This window comes from Schistocerca nitens, chromosome 12 (genome assembly GCF_023898315.1).
Source record: "Schistocerca nitens isolate TAMUIC-IGC-003100 chromosome 12, iqSchNite1.1, whole genome shotgun sequence".
Lineage (NCBI taxonomy): Eukaryota > Metazoa > Arthropoda > Insecta > Orthoptera > Acrididae > Schistocerca > Schistocerca nitens.
In genome coordinates this window covers 9,332,992-9,358,298 of record NC_064625.1, presented here as the reverse complement: position 1 = coordinate 9,358,298, position 25,307 = coordinate 9,332,992, and the positions used below count along the sequence as shown (strand labels likewise).

General features: G+C 41.9%; 1 protein-coding gene across 1 annotated transcript in view; it reads left to right on the top strand.

Moving 5' to 3' along the window:
• The window catches only part of LOC126215310 (histone-lysine N-methyltransferase 2D-like), a 459,193-nt gene that overhangs the window by 193,834 nt on the left and 240,052 nt on the right, over nt 1–25,307 (top strand). Inside the window, exons 35-37 of the mRNA XM_049941991.1 lie at nt 1,448–1,673; nt 8,792–8,906; nt 15,778–15,904. Coding sequence (XP_049797948.1) covers nt 1,448–1,673; nt 8,792–8,906; nt 15,778–15,904 — 468 coding nt within the window. The remainder of the gene's footprint in view (nt 1–1,447; nt 1,674–8,791; nt 8,907–15,777; nt 15,905–25,307) is intronic.

The window sequence follows — 25,307 nt, the reverse complement described above, 5'->3', positions numbered from 1 at the left end:
TCTGTTACGAACGATGCATGTTGTTTGACCTATGTATGACATCTCACAATTTCTGCAAGGAATCTGATACAAACCTGCCGGAAGATCACCTTAACACAGTGTTTCTTGAGAATATGGTCTATCTTCGAGGAAAGAGCATCCACATACTGCAAAAACGCACTTGATCAGAAGGAATTACTACCTTCTTTCCATCACACACCTGCATTCTAAGTTTCACATTGAATGCTCTACGAATTTGCTGTGGGGAAAATCCATTTGCTTTAAAAATGCTCTTGAGGTGAGCACTTCTTGCAAATTACCTTTATTGGATATACAGTGCGCCCTCTGCACTAAGGTCTTAAGGATACCTACGGTCTGTGAAGGGTGATGGCAGCTACTGGCATGTAGATATAGATTTGTGTGTGTCGGTTTACGATATATGACACGTCCTAATGTACCGTCAACTTTACAGCGAAGACTTTAGTGCGTGGGGCGCACTGTATGTCCAATAAAGATCATTTGCAAGAAGAGCTCACATACCTCAAAGCATTTTTTATAGTGAATGGATTTTCTCGGCAACAATTTCGTAGAACATTCAATGTAAAACCTAGAATGCAAGTACGTGATGAGGAAGAAGAGAGTAATTCCTTCCGATCGAGTGCATTGTTGCCCTATGTGGGAGCTCTTTCCTCGAAGATAGGCTGTATTCTCGCGAAACATCGTGTTGAGGTGATCTTCTTGCCTCCCACAAAGATTGCAACTTTACTCGGCTCTGTGAAGAACAGTTATTGCTTTGTAAGGCAGGTGTGTATTAGATTCTTCGCGGACATTGTGAAAAGTCATACATCGGTCAAACGACGTGTGCTGTTCGTGAAAGATGTGTGGAACTTCCTGTGGCCGAACGTTTTATTCGTACAGGGCATTCCGTATACTACAGTGATTTGAAGATTTATAACATCCACCTCTTCCTTTTGGGATTCTGTCTTCAAAGATGATATAGAGATCAGATTAGCTAATAATTTAATAAATAGAGGCAATGGTTTTAATTTGGACAAAGCACGGAATCCGGCTCTCGGTGTAATTAAACTGCAGAGAAGTTGTCACGGTGTCACCGCTACCGAACACGTACCGATACGCGAATCGAATGTCTGTACACCTCCGCCACAGGCGGGGCGTGTGTAAGTGTATCTCTTTGCCGCCGACCGGCGTCTGTGACCCACGTGCGCGGTACTGCCGCAGTGGAGCGTAAAAGGCCACGTTCGGCACCTCGTCGTCAGGCTCGTGACTCACTCTGAGGACGGCCGGATGAGACGTGTCCGAAATATCTGTGGAAGAAATTTTATTTGTGCGACTGCGTGCCTGAAATTTAATATACAATCTATTTCGTACACTGTATACGTAATGTGCTCACACGTAGCTACGAATGTGTAAAAACATTTGTAACCGTCTCTGTATTATTACCCGGCAGAGATGGGCAACGATTTCAACATCTTGGAGTATGCGGATCCAGAACTGAGCAGTGTAGTGGGAGGAGAAAAGACGAACATACTGGACGACAACCTGGACCTGGAGGAAGTAGCGGCAGGAAGGACAAACGACGATCACAAAGGGGTCAAGAAGGAGCCGCCGGCGACTGCCGTGAGCGCGACACCCGCCGCCCGGCCACCTGCCCCCACACCGTCCACTCCGACGAGGTACTGCTGGCGCACTTCTCTGCTGTACCGCAACTTTCTGACAGATTATCCCGGATCGGTCGACAGTCACGTCAGTGATTTTTGTGTGGTTGTTAAAATGTCGAGTTTGTATAACTGGTTTCGATTACCTCTCGTCGTGCCCTGAAATGAGAAATGTCCTGCCCACTATTCTTCCCACCCCTCCTACCGTGGTAGGAACCTACACAATATACTCGTCCGTCCTTACACGACCCCTGCTATCGGTCCCTTACCTCGTGCCTCGTACCCCTGTAATAGATGTAGATGCGAGGCCTGTCCCGTACGGCCTCCTACCACCACCTACTCCAGTCCAGTCACTAACATCACCTATCCCATCGAAGGCAGGGCTACTTGTTAAACCGGTCACGTGATTTGCAAGCTAAGCTGCAACCGACCTCTGTGCCGCATTCTACGCAGGCACGATAACCGACGAGCTGTCTGTCCGCACGAATGGCCACCGACAAGCTGTGGCCGAAAAACGAGTGGACCACCCTGTTGTTGAACACTCTGCCAAACGTGATATCCCTCATCTCGATGACTGCTTCACGACCTGTTCCGTACTGATCCTTCCCACCGACACCAGCTTTTCTGAATTACGCAGGTGGGAACTTTCCCTGCAATACGTCCTACGTTCCCGTAACCCTCCTGGCCTCGACCTTCGTTAGTCACTGTCCTCACCCACCCATCCAGCTCCCTCCCTGTTCCCGTTCTAGCACTACATAGCCGTCATTTCAGTGCCACACCCAGTCTTTTAATTTCTTTTTATTTCTCTCCTTTCCGATACTTACCACCTCCTGCCTGCGGACTTTCTCTCCTGCCCTCTGTCAAATTGCAACACTTCACTGTCCGCCACTCCCACCGTACTATCCCTCCCCCTCCCCGCCCCAGCCTCCTCCTTACCCCCACCCAGTCGCCACTCCCCTCGTGCACTGGTGCTGCTGCTCCACAGTGTGGTTTCAGCTCTCTTGAGACTGCAGACGTGTGTGCGGGTTGCATTTACGTGTGTGTGTGTGTGTGTGTGTGTGTGTGTGTGTCTGTGTGTCTACTGCTGCCAAGGCCTTAATGGCCGAAAGCTTTAATTGTGTGAATGATTTTGTTGTGTCTGTCGCGATTCAGCATCTCCGCTATATCGTGAGTAGCAACTTTCCTTCTCTGGTATTATTACATTCCTTCCTGGATTTTCCATTATTTGTGTAAATGTTTAGATAGTATTGTAAAATGGAAAATAAAAAAAAAACTGTGTAGAAGTAAGTAGCCAGTCGTAACTACTTGTAGTATCTTGCCGACTCGTCTAATGTAGGGTGCCTAGGAAGCTGTTGTCTCGGATCGCTAGACAGCAACTCTAGCAAATATTAATAATGGAGTTTATTACAGTAAGTTAAATTGACAATACTTTACATTCAAAAAGGCGATGCGCAAATAATCGATGTCCTTCAGTATATACAATTTCCGTGCAAGCAAAACAAGTCAGTGCTGTAGCGTTTTTATGAAGGCTCGTGGGCACGGCTAGGCTGTGCGGTGCTTATCTCTTTGTGTAGTTGCTGTTCCAGTCGAGGTGTCTTTCTAGTCAGCATACTCTTGGCTGACATCATCTCACAGTCGTATCTGCTGTAGCATTCGCCATCGTCGTGCCGGCGCTTGTCATTACACCGGAACACTACTGAACACTTATAATTTTAATTCTTCTTCATTTTTAATGAAAATTTCCTGTTTGTGCAAAGTTTAATGTCATAAGCCCCATTGTTACATTGTACATCTGTGGCTGATATGTTGCTTATTATTTGTTTTGTCCTCTACCAGTGAACAGGAAGAAAACTGTCTAAGACAATTAGCAGGTTTCAGTTTGTGTATCACTGGGTACTAAAAATTGCGCAGGTGCAATATGCTGTTGCATTTCCCAGTACCCGTTGCACAAGAAACATCACTGACAAACTTTTGTGTGTTTGCTTTGGAATGAAGATGTCAGAAAGATATAGCTTTCCACATTGTCAAAGGAGTTAAAACATAATAAAACACACTTGAGACTAGGAATTTTTTTCTGGAGCATGCCTGCATTGTTTTACAGTGCATATTTGTGGTTCCATTATTATATATTGCATTTTTAAAAATTTAGATTTTAACTCCATTGGGAATACAAACAATAATAATAGAAACACAGTCTCATAACACAGTAATAACAATGATGACTGTTCTAACACAATTATTTAACTTATATGATCATCATCATCATCATCATCATCATCGTCAATACTATACAGTGTAATAAATGAATAACTGTGCTAAAAGGAGAATTGCATATTGTAATTACATTGTTATTGTAAAGTTTTCTGAATGGTAGCTTGGATTTTTCTACTTTCTGTGCACTGTCTTTTAGATTTTTAATGAGCCAGTCTATTTTTAGAACTTTGAGAGTATGAGAGTATTGTGCTCTTCTGAAAGAACATATTCATCTACATCTACATCTACATTTATACTCCGCAAGCCAGCTAACGGTGTGTGGCGGAGGGCACTTTATGTGCCACTGTCATTACCTCCCTTTCCTGTTCCAGTCGCGTACGGTTCGCGGGAAGAACGACTGTCTGAAAGCCTCCGTGCGCGCTCTAATCTCTCTAATTTTACATTCGTGATCTCCTCAGGAGGTATAAGTAGGGGGAAGCAATATATTCGATAACTCATCCAGAAACACACCCTCTCGAAACCTGGCGAGCAAGCTACACCGCGATGCAGAGCGCCTCTCTTGCAGAGTCTGCCACTTGAGTTTGCTAAACATCTCCGTAACGCTATCGCGCTTACCAAATGACCCTGTGACGAAACGCGCCGCTCTTCTTTGGATCTTCTCTATCTCCTCCGTCAACCCGATCTGGTACGGATCCCACACTGATGAGCAATACTCAAGTATAAGTCAAACGAGTGTTTTGTAAGCCACCTCCTTTGTTGATGGACTACATTTTCTAAGCACTCTCCCAATGAATCTCAAACTGGTACCCGCCTTACCAACAATTAATTTTATATGATCATTCCACTTCAAATCGTTTCGCACGCATACTCCCAGATATTTTACAGAACTAACTGCTACCAGTGTTTGTTCTGCTATCATATAATCATACAATAAAGGATCCTTCTTTCTATGTATTCGCAATACATTACATTTGTCTATGTTAAGGGACAGTTGCCACTCCCTGCACCAAGTGCCTATCCGCTGCAGATCTTCCTGCATTTCGCTACAATTTTCTAATGCTGCAACTTCTCTGTATACTGCAGCATCATCCGCGAAAAGCCACATGGAACTTCCGACACTGTCTACTAGGTCATTTATATATATTCAGAAAATCAATGGTCCCATAACACTCCCCTGTGGCACGCCAGAGGTTACTTTAACGTCTGTAGACATCTCTCCATTGATAACAACATGCTGTGTTCTGTTTGCTAAAAACTCTTCAATCCAGCCACACAGCTGGTCTGATATTCCGTAGGCTCTTACTTTGTTTAACAGGCGACAGTGCGGAACTGTATCGAACGCCTTCCGGAAGTCAAGAAAAATAGCATCTACCTGGGAGCCTGTATCTAATATTTTCTGGGTCTCATGAACAAATAAAGCGAGTTGGGTCTCACACGATCGCTGTTTCCGGAATCCATGTTGATTCCTACAGAGTAGATTCTGGGTTTCCAAAAACGACATGATACTCGAGCAAAAAACATGTTCTAAAACTCTACAACAGATCGACGTCAGAGATATAGGTCTATAGTTTTGCGCATCTGCTCGACGACCCTTCTTGAAGACTGGGACTACCTGTGCTCTAGCTTATATAAGCTTATTCTAGAAAATACCAGATGTTTGGTTTTCTTCTGAAAGACTTCTCAATTCTATCAAACACTCAGTCTGGAGACACTTAATTATGGTTACGAACAGGAAATAAGTGATGAATATTATTGAATTTTGTGTTTTTCCAGGAAAGCTGTAAGCATTGACATCATACAACTGTTTTTATTTTGGCTGCCGCAAGAATCTGAGAGTAGATGTATAATATTGTTGCCATCATTTGGTTGTTCCTTGCCTAAGTCTGAAAGAAACTCCAGCAAAGTTGAAGCAACTCGATTTTATTCCCTCCACCCTCTCTCCCTCTCCCGAGTGTGTGTGGATCGTGATGTACAGATTGTTTAACCATACTTGTCTAGCATAGGAAATCTCACTGATCGATAGTTTTGAAATAGGCTGCATGTCTTAGTAAATCTTACATGATGGTTGGATTATCTTCCTTCATTATACTGTAAAACCAATTTGCGTGTATTTTATGTGATGTGTCTCTAGTTCATAATTCATTCTTTTTCTGCAGACATGTGTCTGCTTTTATTTTATATTAAACCAACTTAACAGTGGAGCAGGTTCAGGTACAAGGAGTCCTACAATGGAGTAGATTCAGGTACAAGCAGTCCTGAACGATAGATAGAAATATATTTTTGTATTCTGATAAGGAGCATTAGTTCAGTGCTAAACTCTTTCTTCACAGAATAACTTGAACATGTTATTTACTGTGAGATCTAATGGCAAATAACCTGATGTAGACTTTCTCACACCACAGTGGTTCTCTGCATCATTTTGCTAATGAAATACTTCATTTCAGTCTGTTGCCATTGCCGTATTATGTTCCGGTCTGTATCTTCCACAAGCAGTTTTATTAATTTTGTTCTTGTGCCACTAGCTTCCCATATGAAGAGCATTTTTTCAAAACTTGATAAATGCAAAAAAAATTCAAAGTTGAGTTAGGTGTAGTAATTGCATTGACCCTTTACGCCAACCTCTCACCTGAGTTTTAACAAAAGCGGAATATTGTCACATTTATAAGCATTTAAAATCCCAAGGTTTCTAGCAAAACATGATACCTGCATTCTTAGAGTTAATGCAAATGTTGACAAATGCAACAAAATCATTCTCAATTAACTTGGCCATCTTTCATAGCAAGCAGGTGGTGATAGTAGAGTAGAGTGGCATGCCAGGTTGCTGGATGCCATGTTACTCATTATTGTAACAGTATTTACTGGCGGGAATTGTGCTGCAACCACACTTCGTTGTCGTCTGAACACTCTTGAGCTTACTTTCAGGCAAGAATTCACTTGATGCTCTTGTGTTAGTCTACAAAGAGGTACTGAAAGCTGAATCAGAATATATGGTGATTCTTGTGATTATGAAAATGGCATACAGCTCAAAGAATGTTGTGGCGGGTGAAAAATATCAATTTGAGAAGACCTTACATTGATTTGAAATGCAAAGTGCACAGTGTAAAAAGGAACCTATTATTAAATGCACTCAGGGATCTGAGGTTTTGCCTTCAAAGCTAAAGGAATGAAAGAATGTAAGGCTGCTGAACTTTACCATGAGGATATTACCCAGTTTCACGATATAAGTTTCTGTTAAAATTTCTAAATATTCCTTCTCCTCAACAGAGAGTAGTAAATATCCAGAATTGAAGTATATCATTAGCAAAACGATGCAGAGAGAGCCACCATGGCAGGAGGAAGTCTACATCAGGTTATTTGCCGTTACATCTCACAGTTAATAAAATGTTAAAGATTCTCTGTGAAGAAAGAAAAAAGTTTAGGGCTGAAATAACACTCCTTATCAGAATGCAAGCATATATGTTACAAATATTTCAATCTATAGTTCAGAACTCCTCACACCTAGACTTGCTCCGTTGTAAGGTTGGTTTAATGGAAATAAAAGCAGACACATTTCTGCAGGATAAGAATGAACTACGAACTAGAGGCAGTTCACATAAAATATGTGCAAAATGGTTTTATGATATAATGAAGGAAGATAATCCAACTGTCACTAAGATTTACTTTGACATGCACCCTATTTCAAAACTATCACCCAGTGAGTTTCCTATGCTTGACATGTATGTTTAAACAATCTGTATACCATGATCCATGATCAGGAGGAGAAAAAAAGGGGGGATGGGGGAAGAAGCATCATTTTCTACATCTGGTTGGAGGCAGAACCTTCAAGAGGAGGCAAGTCGTCAGTTGTGCTCGGGTAGCTCAGCCGGTAGAGCACTTGCACACGAAAGGCAAAGGTCCCGAGTTCGAATGTAGTTCCAGCACACAATTTTCATCTGCCATGAAGTTTGGTATCGACAAACACTCCGCTGCAGAGCAGAATTTTCATACCACAGGTCTGTTCTCTCCTTAGGCCACCTCTGTTTTCCTCATACACTTATTGTAAACGACCAAAATTTTGTGGGAGAAGAGAGTTATAAGTCTGTACACCAATGGGTTTGCCCTTTGGGTTCATGAAACAAGAAAGGTAAATAATATGGAGAAAATATTATTAGTGAACAAAACCAAGGAGGTACAGCATCCACTGATAAAAGAAATATGTTATGCGGTGGTTGGGACTGTGGATAGTTCCATGAATTTCTAATACTGGCACTGCCCTTCAAACCGTTATAAAGGAAAAAATAGATGGAAGAGTGTTGCAGACAATGGAAATAAAATGTTGTTCTGCAGAAGGACATTAAGAACTAGAAGAGAAGGTGTAAATAAAGATGTAAAAGTGAACTAGGAAAGAGGAATTGTGTAGCCTACATGAGTAGATAATTTCCCACAAAAAGTAAAAAGGCCAGTTTCTTGGAGGAGCATATAACGTGGTACTGTAAATATTGTGTTCGCAGAGGAAAGGCTGTCTTTCAGAATAACATGGAGTACAATGTATTAGATCAACCAAAAGAATTTCAGGTGAGGTATGCGGCTAGAAACTAGTTAATATATTTACAATTTCTTCTGTTTACACACACACACACACACACACACACACACACACACTCTTAGTTATGCAATATGCGCCATTTAGCCTTACAACATTGTTGTTGAAGGTAAAATCTTCTGGGTTGTCAGGCCACATAATATTTTTTCTACAGTAAAGTGTTCATTCAACTGTGGACACTACTAGATCCCGAAGAAGATTCCAGCAGAGATGTCGAAATGTAGATTGGACAGAAGAAATATGACACAGTCTAACAACCAATGGCAATGAAAGCCTGCAGACTTAGATCTTTGTTGTTGTTTACATAGACAAAAAGTGAAAGCTGCTTTTGTATTTTCAGTCACTCATCAACGCCAAAGTTAGCTGAGACTCCATCCCCGAGACAGCAGGTAAAAGAAGAGAGCTCTGATCAACCGGTGGCTCCAAGCACAAGTTCCTCAACTCCGGAACAACAGGTACTCATTTACAGAACACTTCTCATTTGAAATGTCACGTTTTGTTTAGAGGGTAAGAAGAAAATGTGCTGCACTGTTTAACCTGGCAGGTTTTTAAGAGAAGAAAAACTGACAGTTTATGTTTTAAGTAAAATAGCCACCAAAGTAGAGCTGCACTTGGATGTAGGTTCCTACCTGCTAGCAGCAGAGAAGTGCATTGATCACAAAATCACCTGCTTCCATAACCAAATGTCATTTCAACTGACAAACAGAGCAGTGGACACTGAAAATTAACAAGTTTGTAGTTGGCCAATGATATCACTGGTATTATTATTAACAATACTATGAAAAGGATAGTTGCTACTTACCATTTAGCAGAGATACTGACACACACACAAACACACACACACACACACACACCCTCTGGGGGCTGAAGCCACACTATGTGATGCGATGACCACCGGTGGTTGGGCTGTACGGAAGGGACTTCTTATTATGGAATAGATGGCAGCAGTCGACACCTCAAAAAACTCTCCCCTCTGCTCACTTCCTGCTTCGTCTACATCTTGTCGTGCACTGAGGTGGGAAATGTTCTGCCCACTACCCTTCTCACCCTTCCCACAGTGGTTTTCCGTCATCCACCGAACCTGTACAATATACTCGTCCGTCCCTACACGACCCCTGCTCCCGACCCCTTTCCTCGTGACTCGTACTCCTGTAATAAACTTAGATGCAAGACCTGTCCCGTACATCCGCCCACTCCAGTCCAATCACAAACAACACCTACCCCATTAAAGGCAGGGCCATCCGTGAAACCAGCCACATGATCTACGAGCTAAACTGCAACCACTGTGCCGCATTCTACATGGGCACGACAACCGACAAGCTGTCTGTCCGTACGAATGGCTACCGACAAACTGCGGCTGAGAAACGACTGTCCAGCTCGTTGCCAAATGTGGCTCCAAACGAGACATTCTTCATTTCAGTGACCGGTTCACAGCTCGTGCCGTCCTTCCTACCGACACCAGCTTTTCTGAATCGCACAGGTGGGAACTTCGTTTCCAATATATCGTACGTCCCCGTAACCCTCCTGGCTTCTTCCTTCCTTAGTCATTTTCCTCACCCGTCTGCCCCTTCCCTGTCCCCATTCCAGCACTACAGAGCCCTCTGCCCCACCAGCACACCATGTCTTTTTACTTCTCTCCTTTTCGACTACCCTCCCACCATCCGTCTAACCTCCCGACTGCACCTACCTGCTCTGTGCTCTCGCCATCTCATTCCTGCGTGCTCCCCGGCAGCACTCCACTGTCCCCTCGTCTTCACCCCCACCCAGTTGCCTCTCCCATCATGCTCTGCAGCTGCTGCTGCTTGTAGTGTGGTTTCAGCTGCCAGAGGCTGTGGTCATGTGTTTGTGAGTTGCATTTGTGTGTGTGTGGGGGGGGGGGGGTTATTTTTGACAAAGGTCTTGTTGGCCAAAAGTTTATTTTGTGACAATCGTTTTGTTGTTTCTATCTGCAATTCAGCATCTCCTCTGTATCGAGAGTAGCAACTATCCTTTTCATAACAATATTACATTGCATCCTGAATTTTCCTGTGGTTGTATTATTATTATACATGTATAGGTTGCCAGAGGATCATGCCAAGCATCTGCTTGATGTGAGATTTTCTCAGGGCCACACTTTGTTCATCTTTTCAGTGTGTATTTTCTTCTGATTAAGTTCTTCCTGCCTTGAATATTGTGGCCGCCCAGCTCACATTCCACTTTGACTTGTAATCGGACGTTTGTCTGTCTCGTGTATCTGAGTCTGTGACGGCAACATCCTCCAGATCTTTTCCGAGTTGGGTGATTCACTTCACATTTTCAGTGATTTCTGTGAATTCCGAGATCTTTCCACTTTGTCAGGTGTCCGGCATTTTTGGTATGCCCGTAAAATTTCAGTTGACGTTTCATTGTGATGTGTTAAAGATACCCACATTAGATGCCCATTGGGGCAGACTAGTCTTCTTCTGTGTCATTAGGCCCCAGGATTTTTCTGATGATTCTTCTCTAGTTTCTTGATGTTTTCTAGTGCACATTTCTGGTCTGCAACTGAAGTTTCTGACTTGTATCAGGTTTCTGGCTTGATGGCAGTGTTTTAATACCTCACTTTTTCTTTACATGACAGGTATTGTGTATTGTACGTGTCTCCAGTCTTCCAAAATGCTGTAGTAGGGATGGCAGTTATCAGTAAAACAACCAGTTTTCTGATATACCCATTTTTTTTATCTCCAGTTTAATCTCACTGTTTGAACTGCTCAAGATAACCAGTTGTAGATGTAGACATTAAAGAATGACTGAAAAATTTTAAAGTTCCCCTCAGACTTTTGCATTATAAGTTTCCAGATATCTTGAATTAAAAAAGGCAAATAAAAGAAACTTTAGTCCATATACTGTTTGTTACTTTTCTCAAAAATTAATTAAGGGTTGAATGCTGTAAAAAATCAGCAGTATTTTCCTGTTGATTTCAGCTTTTTTGAAACTGCACAAAAATCATGTTGTACATCTACATCTACACCCTGTAAACCACCATGAGGTGCATGGTAGAGGGTAAGTTGCTTTGTACCAGATATTAGGGTTTCTTCCTGTTCTACTCGAGTATGGAGCGCAGGAAGAATGACAGTTTGAATGTCTCTGTACGTGCAGTGATTATTCCTCACGACCCCTGTGCGAGCGATACGTAGGGGCTTGTAGTATGTCCGTAGAGTAATCATTTGAAGTCAGTTCTTGAAACTACATTACAGACTTTCTCGGAATAGTTTACATCAATTTTCAAGAGTTTGCCAGTCCAGTTCCTTCAGTATCGACGTGACACTCTTCCACAGATTAAACAAACCTGTTACCATTCATGCTGCTCTTATCTGTATACATTCAATAGCCCCTGTTAATCGTATCTGGTACGGGTCCCATACAGTTGAGCAATATTCTAGGCTGGGTCGTAAGAGAGATTTGTAAGCAATCTGTTTAGTTGACTGATTGCTCTTTTCCAGTATTCTACCAATGAACCAAAGTCTACCACCTGCTTTAGCTACGGCTGAATCTATGTGGTCATTCCATTCCATATCTCTACAAAGTGTTACACCCAGGTATTTGTATGGGTTGGTTGTTTCCAACAGCAATTCATTGATATTACAGTCAAAACTACAGTTTTTTGTTTTGGCATGTGCAAAATCTAACATTTCTGAACATTTTGAGCAAGTTGCCAATCTCTGCACCAAGTTGAAATCTTATCAAAATGTGACTGAATATTTATGCAGTTTCTTTCAGATAATACTTCATTATAGATAAATCCATCATCTGCAAAGAGCCTGTTTTTAATATTAATATTGTCTGCAATTTGAAAGGTGTGACCTGTGCCGTTTTCCAAGAACTGGGCACAGTTTTTTGTTTATGGGAACTATGTTAGATTATAGTGAGAAGAGGGGCTAACTCCGACACAAATTCAGTATAAAATCTGACATTTATTTCTTGGGGGCCTGGAGCTTTGTTCGATTTTAACGGTTTCAGCTGTTGCTCAACACCACTGACACTGATAGTGATACCTATTTCAGCTATCTTTCCAGTGATATGAGGATTAAATAGGCCAGTTCTAATCGGATTTCCTTTGTAAAGGAACATTTGTAAATGAAGTTAAGCATTTCAGCTTTTGCTTTGCCACTCTTAATTTCAGTTCCTGTCTCATTCACTATGGCCTGGTCACTAACTTCGGTGCCACTACCAGCCATTACATATGGACAGAATTTCTTAGGATTTTGTGAAATGTCATTTGACAATATTCTGCTACGGTAGCCTCCAAAGACATCACGCATTGCTCTCTCGACAGCCAAATGCTTTTCGTTCGGCATCTCTCCGTCCACAGCCCTGTGCTTTATTTTACACCTATTATGCAGTAATGTCTGTTTCTTTAGAAGTCTCTTTTCAGTGATTGTATTCTTTTAAACTTGAGCCAGAGTCCCTGTACATGCTCCTGCCCTTTGCTGAAAATTTAAAAGTTCCTCGCTGAGATATGACACCACTGATTTTTTTATCTAGTTTACTGAAAATATACATCTTTCTGCATGTTTGTACTTTAGTAATCATTGTTGCCTCAACCACGTCTCGATCACTGATACCAGTTTTGATGTCTACATTCTCAAAGAGGTCAGGTCTATTTGTTGCCATTAGATCTGATATATTTCCATAACGAGTGGGGTTCGTAACTATCTGTCCTTAATAGTTTTCAGAGAAGACATTTAGTAAAGTTTCACAGGATGTCTTAATAGTGCCCACAACCAACAAAACTGTAATTTACACAATTAATTGTTGGATGATTAAAGTCTCCACCAATGATTATAGTGTGATTAGGGAACTTACTACTTTCAAGGCGTTATGAATACTTGGTGTTAAAGGATGAAAATCGATTGGAGATTGCTATTTTTCGTGTTGAGTTGCCTGTTCCAATGGACTACAACCAGATAACGGCATGCTATGTAAACACAGGCAGTAGATCAGCTATTTCCTGTTTGTGAAAACAATGAATGAATTCTTCTTCTTTTTATTTGTCACTGTTGCTGTAAGTTACTTTTTCCTTTATTATTCAATACAGATGATAGATAAATCAGAAGTTTTTGCATAAAAGTTGTAGGGTTTTTTTTTGTGTGGGAGAGGGGGGGGGGGTGTACTCAAATTTATTTACTTACTTTTTAACAAGAATATGATTGCAATTGAGCAACAGTGCTCTTTCAAAAAATTCAAATGAACAGTTTAGATAGCGGGCAAAATAGAACGTTTATCATTAACAATTACTTGGCAACAGTTAAAATTTCAATAATGAATTAATCCATTGGCCATTAGTTACTGTTGATTATGTTCATAAAACTTATTATATACCGTGCTGATCTGTAAATGAACTCCTTTCGTCACAAAAAGTATCATTCAAAGAAAGCACCAGTCCTTCAGAAGCCACAGAACTTCATAAAGGATAATTATTTTTGGGCTACATATGAGAAGCCCGGTATCCATCTTCAAGGACACACTGCTTCTGGATAGTAAAAGACAACAGGTACATCACTGTGTCAGCAATGCTGTACCAATTCTTATGTCATGTATTTGTTCGTTGTTCTGTGGGCATTGATATTAAAATAGCTCTGACTGCAAATAAACTCCTCCCGCATGGGGCCTCCCAGCCAACAATGCCTTACAAATAAACATTTTTTTTAAACAAAAATTATTTAAAAACGTTGTAACCAAGACCAAACAAATACTGAAAAATTCTGGTTGTTCAGATCTAAATACCGGTATTGCTTTTAACAGGTCAATTTTTCCCAGTCTGAAGCGTGCTTGGTATTCTCCTATCTAGTTTTCCAGTAGAGACTGTGTGCAATCTAGTGAGCACTGCGATATAATTTCATATGTGATGACCAATAAAGATATCAGTCTATTATTTCTTCCTTTAGCAGTTCAGCTATGGTGCTATCTTCTCCTGGTGCTCTGCTGTGTTTCAGTTTCATTATTTGTCTCTTGATTCCAATTTATCTGGTGATTTTGACTTTGGGAATCTCTCTGCTGGTTTTCTGTAATTGGTACCTTGCCATTGTCTTTCTGTTATCTTCTCTGTTCAGTGCCAGTACTCCATCCGTTTTTCTGAAACACAGATTTTGTGGTTGCTATGCTATGATTCTGGTTTTAAATGTCTTCTTGAGGTCTCTCATGTTGTAGCTTCGGAAATATCTACTCTTCATTGTAATCGATCCTTTTCATATTCACTTTTGACTCTCCTGATGTGCCTTGTTGTTTGCTTCCTCATCTCCAATATGGTACCAGATTAACTTAAGTTTTGTCACAGTTGAAATTGTTGTGCACCATTTTCCTGTTCTTAACTACTTTATTGAATGTGTCATTCTGTCATGGATGTTTCTCCGTTTTGATTAGAGGAATTTTCTTTCACTTTACAGATGACCTCATCTTTGAGTTCCTCCCAGGCTGTGGCTATCTCAAAATATGACAATAATAATAATAATAATAATTATTATTATTATTGTTATTATTATTATTATTATTATTATTATTATTATTAGTAGTAGTAGTAGTATGTTAACGTGTTTGCTACATAGCTACTGCATGATATTGTCTAGGAGGGGGAGGGCTAGACCCTAGTAAGGGTTGAACATTATTTGTGATCAAAATATTTAACACTTTTTGCTTAAAGAATCAGTCAAACCAGTTAAGAAAAATTTGCTTGTAAGCTTTCACCAATTAATAAAAAAAATACATTAAGAACAACTACAACAAATTTCAAGAGAATTTCGTAAATATCTACTTCCCCAACATGTGCTGCAGTGTTTATTTTGCATTCAAGTAAGATTTTAATACACTGTCACAGCGACACATATTATACTGTTAAAAACATGGGAAACCCAGAATGTCTTATACGACTATGAAAATGTCTGTGTTCAAAGACAACAAATATGCTTTGCACTTAACTATCACAGTTATGGAAGCCAGTACTTTCAACAACGCACGTCACAGAGGCTAGGGAATTTGTTGCAGTTTCTCGAGAAGTAATTGCTTGTCCACCTAGTTTCAATTTCTATAATGAGATGCCATGTGATTATTAGGACACCAAATGTTTTTAGCACAAGCTTATGCGACAGAAAAATTGAAAAAATTTATACAGTACCAGTGCTCCAACACAACAGTTACAACAAGAAAAATTTGTTTGGCAAACAGTTTAGCAATTCAGCTTGTCATATTTTCTGACAGCTAGTTTACTGATTTACAATTTTCTTGGTATCACAGAACGTTCCATTTCAAAATACATAACTAAAAGAAAAATTCTACACTGTTGTCGGTACGAGTCGAGACGCGTCTGTGCAGGTATTGGCGAGGCAGGCCTTCCCGGGCACCAGCCCCACCCACTACGCCGGCGGTGCACCCGGCGGGACGTCTCCGACGACGGCAGCGACGGGACTGCACCTGCAGCGACTCCCTATACACGTGCAAGGTAAGTGTATGGCGAGGATTTCGTTTTGCGAAAACTCGACGGCTTTACATTTGTGTCAGACTTAGAACTTGACAGAAACTCTCACTAATTTTGCAGTATTTTTGAGGGTTTAACTCAGAAAAAGCTGGAACGGAGGCTACTGCAAAATATTGAACTTCGGTAACGAAAAAGCTCATTCGGAGGTCACGTCTTTCTCAGTCTTAACTAGTCTTAAACTTGTACACGTGCTGCTTTTGAAATAGGCCACAGCTGTTGTCACAGTCTGTCTATCTGAGGCAGTTTTTACAGAAGTGACGATTCTGCAGTTCGGGTACAGTCTGTCGACCCACCCACTTCACAACTGCTCCACTGCACCGGTTTATCTGGGATCCGGGGGTAACTTCCTGACGAGGGTTGGCCTCTGTTGTCACTCGCCTCGCTCTGGATTCCGAGAGACTCCTTAATGACAGAAGTATATTTGTCGTGGAATTGTCAGCGAAAGATAGAGCTGTCCTTATCGATTAGATTTGTACTTTACTAGGAGTGGTCCTACTGGAGGTGATATGCCCTTATCTTCCTCTGACCTCTGAACTGAAATACCAACCAGTTGCAGAGGGACCGGAGTTTATTGTGAGGCCCAAAACACAGTGCGGATCAATTTGTAACGTACACAAATCATTACCTTAGGTGAGATGAATGCTCGATGGCAGGTTAAATCCTAGGACTGACCGGCAGTCGAACTGTACAATTTTATTGTTACTACTTTCAAATTACATTACAAACAGAATATCCAAATCTCGAACCTCGTCGGTAGTGTCTCTTCGTATGTGTTCGAGCATACGAGTTGTGCCGAATAATTCAGATAATGTCGGAAAGGTAGAAAATGTTAATGACTGGGGTAAAATCAGAAAAGTAGTCCCTCAGGTTTCAATTTTGGATTCACTCCTTAATTTTGTTTTCTCCAGTCGTCAGTCTGCTGACTGATTTGATGCTGCACACCACGAACTTCTGCTGTGCCGACCTCTTCATCTAAGAGTAGTTCTTGCGAACTACGTCCCGAGTTATTTGCCGGATGTATTCCAGTCTCTATCTTCCTCTACAGTTCCCTCTAACACCGTGGAAGTTATTCCCTGACATTGTAACAGATGTCCTACCGTCCTGTCCCTACTGCTCGTCGACATTTTCCGTGTATTCCTTTCCTCGCCAATTGTGCGTAGAACTTCCTCGTTCCTTATCTTATCGGTCCACCTAATTTTCAGTGTTCTTCTGTAGTGTCACATCTCAAACGCTTCGATTGTCTTTTGTTCTGGTTTTCCCACAGTCCGTGTGGCACTGCCGGACAATGCTGTGTTCCAAACAACCTTCTCGGAAATTTCTTCCTTTAATTAAGGCCTATATGTGATACTATTACAATTCTCTTGACCAGGAATGCCTTTTTTTGCCAGTGCTAGTCTGGTTTTGATGTCCTCCTTTCTCTGTCCGTCATAGGTTATTTTGCTGCTAAGGTAACAGAATTCATTAACTTTATCTACTTCACTATCACCAATCCTGATGTTAAGTTTCTCACTGTTCTCATTCCCCCCCTGCCCCCCGCCCCCTTCAATTTAATCTCAATCCGTCATATTCTATCCTGATTAGACTGTTCATTCCATTCAACAGATCCTGTAATTCTTCTTCACTCTTGCTGAGGATAGCAATGTCAGCGAATCTTATTATCGTTGATATCTTTTCACCTCGAATTTTAATCCCACTGTTGAATCTTCCTTTTATTTCCGTCACTGCATCATTGAAATATAGATTGAGCAGAAGTGGCGAAAGACTAAATGCCTTTATTACATCCTTTTTAATCTGAGCACTTCGTTCTTCATCTTCCACTTTTATTGTTCACTCTTGGCTTTTGTAATTATTGTATATGTCCCTTGTTTCACAAAGCTTAGCACTATTTTTCTACTATTTTTCTCAGACTTTTGAAACTCTTGCACCATTTGACATTATCGAACACTTTTTTCATATTCATGTGCCTCCATTTTTCTTTAGCCAAACCCTGTATCATTTATGTGACACTCTCTCCCATATTTGGCGATAATACAAAACTTGCTGCCTTTCTTTGAACTTTTTCGATATACTCTGTCAGTCCTATCTGGTAGCAATCCCACACTGTACAGCAGTATTCTAAAAGAGAATTAAAGTACCCACTCGATGACCTCGTATACTTTCTCTATCTCTTCATCTTCCGCTTGCATTGTCAGCATGCATATGTGAACTATCATTGTTGGTGTTGGTCTGCTGTCAATTCTGATGAGAACAACCCTATCACTGAACTGTTCACAGTAACTCACCAACTGCCCTACCTTCCTATTCATAACGAATCCTACTCTTGTTACAGCATTTTCTCTTGGTGTCTATATTACCCTATATTCATCTGACCAGAAATCCTTGTCTTCTTTCCCTTTCACTTCACTCAGCCCCACTATATCTAGATTAAACCTCTACATATTCGTTTACAGATTTTTTAGCTTCCTTATCACGTTCGAACTTCTGACATTCCACGTTCCGACCCATAGAATATCATCCTTTTGTCTATCTTTCAATCTTCTTCCCACGGTCACCTCCCCCTCGGCAGTCCCCTCTCGGAGATCAGTATGAGGGACTATTCTGGGATCTTTTGTCAGTGGAGATATCATCGTGACATTTTTCAGTTATAGGCCACATGTCCTGTGGATACACATTGTGTCTCTTTCATACAGTGGTTCATCTATATCTACATAGATGCTCTGCAAGCCACTGTACAGTGTGTGGTGGGGGTACCCTGTACCACTACTAGTCATACCCTTCCTGTTCCACTCGCAGATAGAGTGAGGGAGAAATGGCTGTCTACATGCAGAAATGGCTGTCTACATGCCTCTGTATGAACCCTAATTTCTCGTATCTTATCATTGTGGTCCTTATGTGCAGTGTATGTTAGCAGCAGTAGAATCATTAAAGCATCAGCTTGAGATGCTGGCTCTAAATTTTCTCAATAGTGTTCCTCAAAAAGAACTTTGCCTTCCCTCCAGGGATTCCCATTTGAGTTCCCCAACCATCTCCATAGCACATCCGTGTTGTTTGAGCCTGCCGGCAACAAATCTAGCAGCCCGCCTCTGAATTGCTTCGATGTCCTCCTTCAATCTCACCTGATACGGATACCAAACACTTGAGCAGTATTCAAGAATAGATTGCAGCAACATCCTATATCTGGTGTCCTGTACAGATGAACAACACTTTTTAAAATTCTTGCAATAAACCGAAGTGAACCATTTGCCTTCCCTACCACGGTCCTCATATACTCGTTCTATTTCGTATTGCTTTGCAGCATTAAGCCCAGATATTTAATTGATGTGACTGTGTCAAGAGCACACTACAAATGCCGTATCTGAACATCATAGGTTTGTTTTTCGTACTCATCCACAATAACTTACATTTTCTCACATTTAGAGTTAGCCACCATTCATCACACCAACTAGGAATTTTGTCTAAGTTGTCTTGTATTTTCCTACAGTCAGTCAATTGTGATATCTTCCTGAACACCACAGCATCACCAGGAAACAACTGGAAACTGCAGATTGGTGCCTACCCCCTTCTGCCAAATCATTTATGTATATAGAAAACAACAGTGGTCCTAGAATGAGATTTTCACTCTGCAGCGGAGTGTGCGCTGATATGAAACTTCCTGGCAGATTAAAACTGTGTGCCCGACCGAGACTCGAACTCGGGACCTTTGCCTTTCGCGGGCAAGTGCTCTACCAACTGAGCTACCGAAGCACGACTCACGCCCGGTACTCACAGCTTTACTTCTGCCAGTACCTCGTCTCCTACCTTCCAAACTTTACAGAAGCTCTCCTGCGAACCTTGCAGAACTAGCACTCCTGAAAGAAAGGATATTGCGGAGACCTAGCTTAGCCACAGCCTGGGGGATGTTTCCAGAATGAGATTTTCACTCTGCAGCGGAGTGTGCACTGATATGAAACTTCCTGGCAGATTAACTGTGTGCCCGACCGAGACTCGAACTCGGGACCTTTGCCTTTCGCGGGCAAGTGCTCTACCAACTGAGCTACCGAAGCACGACTCACGCCCGGTACTCACAGCTTTACTTCTGCCAGTACCTCATCTCCTACCTTCCAAACTTTACAGAATCTCTCCTACGAACCTTGCAGAACTAGCACACCTGAAAGAAAGGATATTGCGGAGACCTGGCTTAGCCACAGCCTGGGGGATGTTTCCAGAATGTTTTAACAGTGGTCCTATCACATGTCCCTGGTGGACTCCTGATGATACCCTTGTTTCTGATGAACACTCAACATCGAGCTCTTCTACTCGCATCAGACCACGGAGTACATCTGGTGACACAACCTTTCCAATTGTGTCCTCTGCTCAGACTCACTCGGTGCCCTTCAAAGTCTATGTCCGCTGTACACTGCCCGTCCCTTAGTGCATCGGGTCCAGGAAACTGTCACTTGCTCACTGTTGGTGGAGTCAGTGTCACGTTTCTGTGGGTCTGCCAGGAAACGAAGCTGCAGTCCCGATACCTCAGCCCTCGAGTACCTATATTACCTCCAATGATCTCTGCATTGCTGTCAGTCAGGCGGTGGTGTTCCTTTGGCATTGCCATTGCCCCTCCCTTCGTGGGAATAAGCTTCGGCTTATTGAGCTTCTCCCAGCATCTCGGACAATCTCTCTCGGCCCTCATGCGTTTTACTTTTTACCCACAACAGCAATATGGTGAAGGCCATTTAATTTTTAGTTTTGGACCTCCATTACTATATGGTGTTTTTAGCCCTTTTTTCACATGCCTTCTTTTTAGCTGTCTCCTATTCTGTTTAACTCCACTCTGTGTTCATGTTCTCTAGTTTTGACTCGGGTCCGTATGACCCAGCTGTTTTTTGCGCCCTAAAGCAAAACAAAACGAAAACAATTGAGAGCAATATACTTGATCCTATTACTTATGAAGTCTTCGAGCCACTAACATATCTTTGAACTTATTCCATATGCCTGTACCTTTGTTTTCTTTGCCTTCTGCACCGTCATGCCATTGATCATTGGTGATTCTTCCACCTTTAGGGGCAGTTTCCTACCCCAAGGGCAAGAGAGTGCCCTGATCCTCTGTCCGCTCTCTTTGATAAGGGTGTTGGCAGAACTAGAATGACTTATTACACTGAAATCTTTGGCATACATTATTAATGATTTTTATCCAAAATTTAAACAGTGGCAAGGTTCAAACCCAGGACTGAGTATGTTTGTGCTATCCGTAGGCCATTGGCTACGTACTTCTATTTCTTTTATATGTGAGTGGAAAGGTTTCACACCAACAATTGATGTAGCTTGTGAGGGGGAATGAGTAAATAGGATAGAATGCTCCAAATTATTGGTTGTACTTGTTGACAAAAACTTGAACTGGAAGAATCATAATACTGAGTTTCTCAAACAGTTAAGTTCAGCTATTTTTGTTCTTTGTGTAATTGTTAATCTTGGAAACAAATGTATTGACCTCCAGACATTTTTATATATTTCCACTCGGTAATGTCGTACAGAATAATTTTCTGGGGCAACTCAGTACATAGAAAGAACGTACTGATTGCACAAAAGTGAACAGTAAGAATGATACATGATGTTCACCCACAGATGCCATGTAGTTACCGCTTCAAGGAGCTAGGCATTTTAAATGCGCATTACAGTAGAGTCCCGTTAATCCGAACTAATTGGGACCGGACCTTGTTCGGATTACCGATTTGTTCAGATTAGCCGGAATTACGATGACGAGTTTCTAGAATGAAGTATACTGAGCAGGTAAGTGCATACACCGTGGTAACAAATGGGAACAAGTGTGGGAACAATGGCTCACTCTCACTCCCTGCCCTTGTTGTTGTGCGTTGTTGAGACCTTTGTAGTGTGTGCGGTCAGTGCTCTGCCAGTTGGCTCGCAAAGCGCTCAGTTACATTAGTTATCGATCGCTGGCATGTGTAACAGTTGTATTGTTTTCGTTCAGGTGTAGTGGTGTACGTATTTTCGTCACGAGTAAACGGACACGTACAACGTTAACTCTAAAAGAAAAACTGAATACTTGAAGCGGTAGACAATGGTGAGAATTTATCTAAACTGGGTGTCGGTAAAGCAACCATTTGTGATTGGAAGAAGAACCGAGTGAAGCTCGAACAGTCCTGTGAGACGTCTTCGGGAGAAACACTCGAATTTTGGCAGACTTTGAAGCAGTTCCAGTACAATAAAGTGGATGAAGCTCTTTTCCTTTGGTTTACGCAGGAAAGAGAAAGGGGAAATCTTTTTGAGTGGAGCACTGGTTCAGGAGAAGGCTGTTTACGTGAACAAGTTAATGAATGGTGACGAGTCTTTTAGTGTGACTACGGGCCAGTTGGACAGATTCAAAAAAGTCACGTTATTCATCAGCTAGCAGTTACTGGAGAGAAGCTTTCTTCTGACCGTGAGTTAAAAAGAATGATAAGAGTGTGAAAATATTCTCCACAACAAATTTATAATGCTGACGGGACTGGCCTTAATTTTAGGACATTGCCAACAAAAAGCCTGGCATCAAAAGTAGAAGACCGTGCTTCTGGTTTTAAAATGTGTAAAGATTGTGTGACTTTATTAGCGTGCAGCAACACTGCCAGTAATCACGAGCTGCCTTTAATGTTGATCAGAAAATCTGCTAGACCCAGAGCTTTTAAAAACTGCAACACAAGTCTCTGCCCGTATATTATCGCAACCAGAAAAAAGCACGGATGAACGGTAAGCTGTTAAAAGAATGGTTTCGCGGCCAGTTTGTCTCCTCTGTTCGACAGTTTTCTAAGGTAAATCATTTGTCTCCCCGCGGAATCCTTTTGATCGATAACGTGCCATCTCACCCCAGTGCTGAGGAATTGTGTGACGGAGAAATTGTGGCGAAGTTTTTGCTGCCGAATGTTACACCACTTCTACAGCCGATGGACCGGGGTGTACTGCAAACATTAAAACTGATTTACAGGAAACAGTTTTTAAGAATGCTGATGCAAAATGACAGCATTCCTTTAGTGAACAAAATAAAAAAGAACAATGTGAAGGATGTTGTTTATTGGGCCACTGAGATATGGCTGAATATTTCACAAAATACTGCGAGAAAATGTGGAGAAAACTGTGGACATCTATTGAATTTCAGGACAACCTAGTTGAAAACGAAGAGGAAAATCTACTAAAAATGATACAGACAATACCTGGATGTAAAGAAGGTAGGGGGACATAGATGAGTGGATAGCAGCAAATGGGGCACGTGTGGAGAACCTTACTGATGCTGATTTAGTTGCTGCTGTGATTGAGACCAGGAAGAAGTGGGCTGCTGTGACGGAAGCGACAATGAGCTCGAAAGCGACGTAGGGGAGCCGGTGCCACACAGGGACGCAGCAGGAGCCCTTGACCTCGCTCTACGTTCTTCGGAGCAGCAGCCCACTGCTACACCTGCCGATTCGATGTTTATGAGACAATGGCGCAACTGTGCGTCATATAACAGACTGTCTTCATTACGCCAAAAAACAATGAGTTTTTGTCATCTAAAAAGTAGAGATAAAATGTCCGTTGTATTTTAGTAAGTTTGACAGCTTTTCTTTCATTCTTGCGCATTGTTTGATCCTAATGTTTCCTTGCCAATTTTTCTAATACATGTTTACTGTACTGTGTATATTAAAATAATGTGTATGTACAGCAGTTAACAGCACAGTTTTCCATACTTCATGTTCAGATTAACTAAACGTTCGGATTACCGGGACTCTGCTATACGTATTTTCACTAATAAAATTCTTCATAAATAATAACATCACATTTGAGAAGAACAGTGATGCAAAGTGATATTTATTACCAATTGTTGAAGCTGTAAATCGCTCTGAGAGGTGTGCAGTATGCAGCAATAAAATTTGATCATTTGCCCAATAACATAAAATGTCTGACAGGTTGCGAAACGAGATTTAAATCTAATTTAAAATCATTTTTCCTGGAAAACTCCTATTATTCCCTTAACTAATTTCTACTTAAAAACTGTTTACCAGTTACAAAAAAATGTAAACTGTAGTTGCGTAAATAGGAATAGTGATAAAGTGTTCATTAATGTTAACACTAATCGTGCATATATATCCTGTAAGTGGACTCAGTCCGTACCATTCTAATAAAATAATCATTTAAATGATCTATGGAACATGTAACTAACTAACTAGCTATCTACAGGTGGCTGGTAATGCTGTCACGTCTCTTGCATTGTTCACACACATTAAGCTGTTGCTGTATGCGGTCAGTTGATAAAATTCAAACTACAGACTTTACTGTGAAATATTTTTGAAAAAAGGGATGGGCAACACAAATAAAGTCTGTCTGTTTGGAAAAGCACATTTGTTAAATCGATGTATGCTGTCGAGTCATATTCTGTGCCTCGTCGCTCCCCTCCCTGCGTTTTTAACTCGTCGGGGTCCTCCTCGGCGAGGTATCTGCAAATACTCGATACACCGCTCGAGCCTGTCCCGATCTCTGACAACAGACCTGCCGAAATAGTTCGGAGAGTGGGCAGGGTTCCGGTGATGTCACGCTGTAGAGTGTACTCGGAGAGCTCCGTGTCTGCCGATCTGCGTTTGAGTGATTCTCGCGTGCCGGAGGAAGGTTTTTGTGAAGTTGATACAGTTCGATTGTGTGCAATTATCTCGAAAGACGAACCCGTAGCTGAAATTTGAGTGCAAGGGAAGACTGTAGGGTGATACTACAGGTCCCCTGAATTATACTGTAGTCACAAGAGATGTCAGACATCTGTACGCAGTTACAGCCGAAAATGTGGCCGACCTCGCCAATCTCTCGTGACTGCACTCCCGAGACGTCTGTCGGTACCCGTCTGCCCGCACACTCTTCTGACGACATTTGTCGGGCTTCAGACAAATCTCGCATTCGGCGGAGGAGAGAACGCGGTGCTGGTGATTCGCATTCTGCACTCGGTGTTTCTTTGCCTAGTTTCTTTGTGCACCACAGTACTGGGAGTTTGTACTCGTGTTTGTAGCGGACAGTTAGAGGCCGAACTGACCGTGTGGATGCGATCGAGTCCTAGCCGAGTTCTGACGGCCTTCCCAGTTGCCCCAAAAAGACAGTGCACAATCCTGTCGCATTCTACTGAGGGTACCCAGGAGTTGTCATTCGAGGCGGCAGTCGACGACAGACTGCGAGTGACCGGTAGGAACCACATCTTAAATCTTTAGTGTGTCACGGTAGCGGTCCAACGTACAGACGACGTCGATTCGGCACACGACTTCCCGTGCCGGCAACCCTTCCGACCGTAAAGTCACAACGGAGTCGTATTCTGAGCTCTAAATGACAGTGTGAGGTACACTAACGGCCCGAAAGGTGTACACGAGCTGCACCTTCCCGTTCAAAA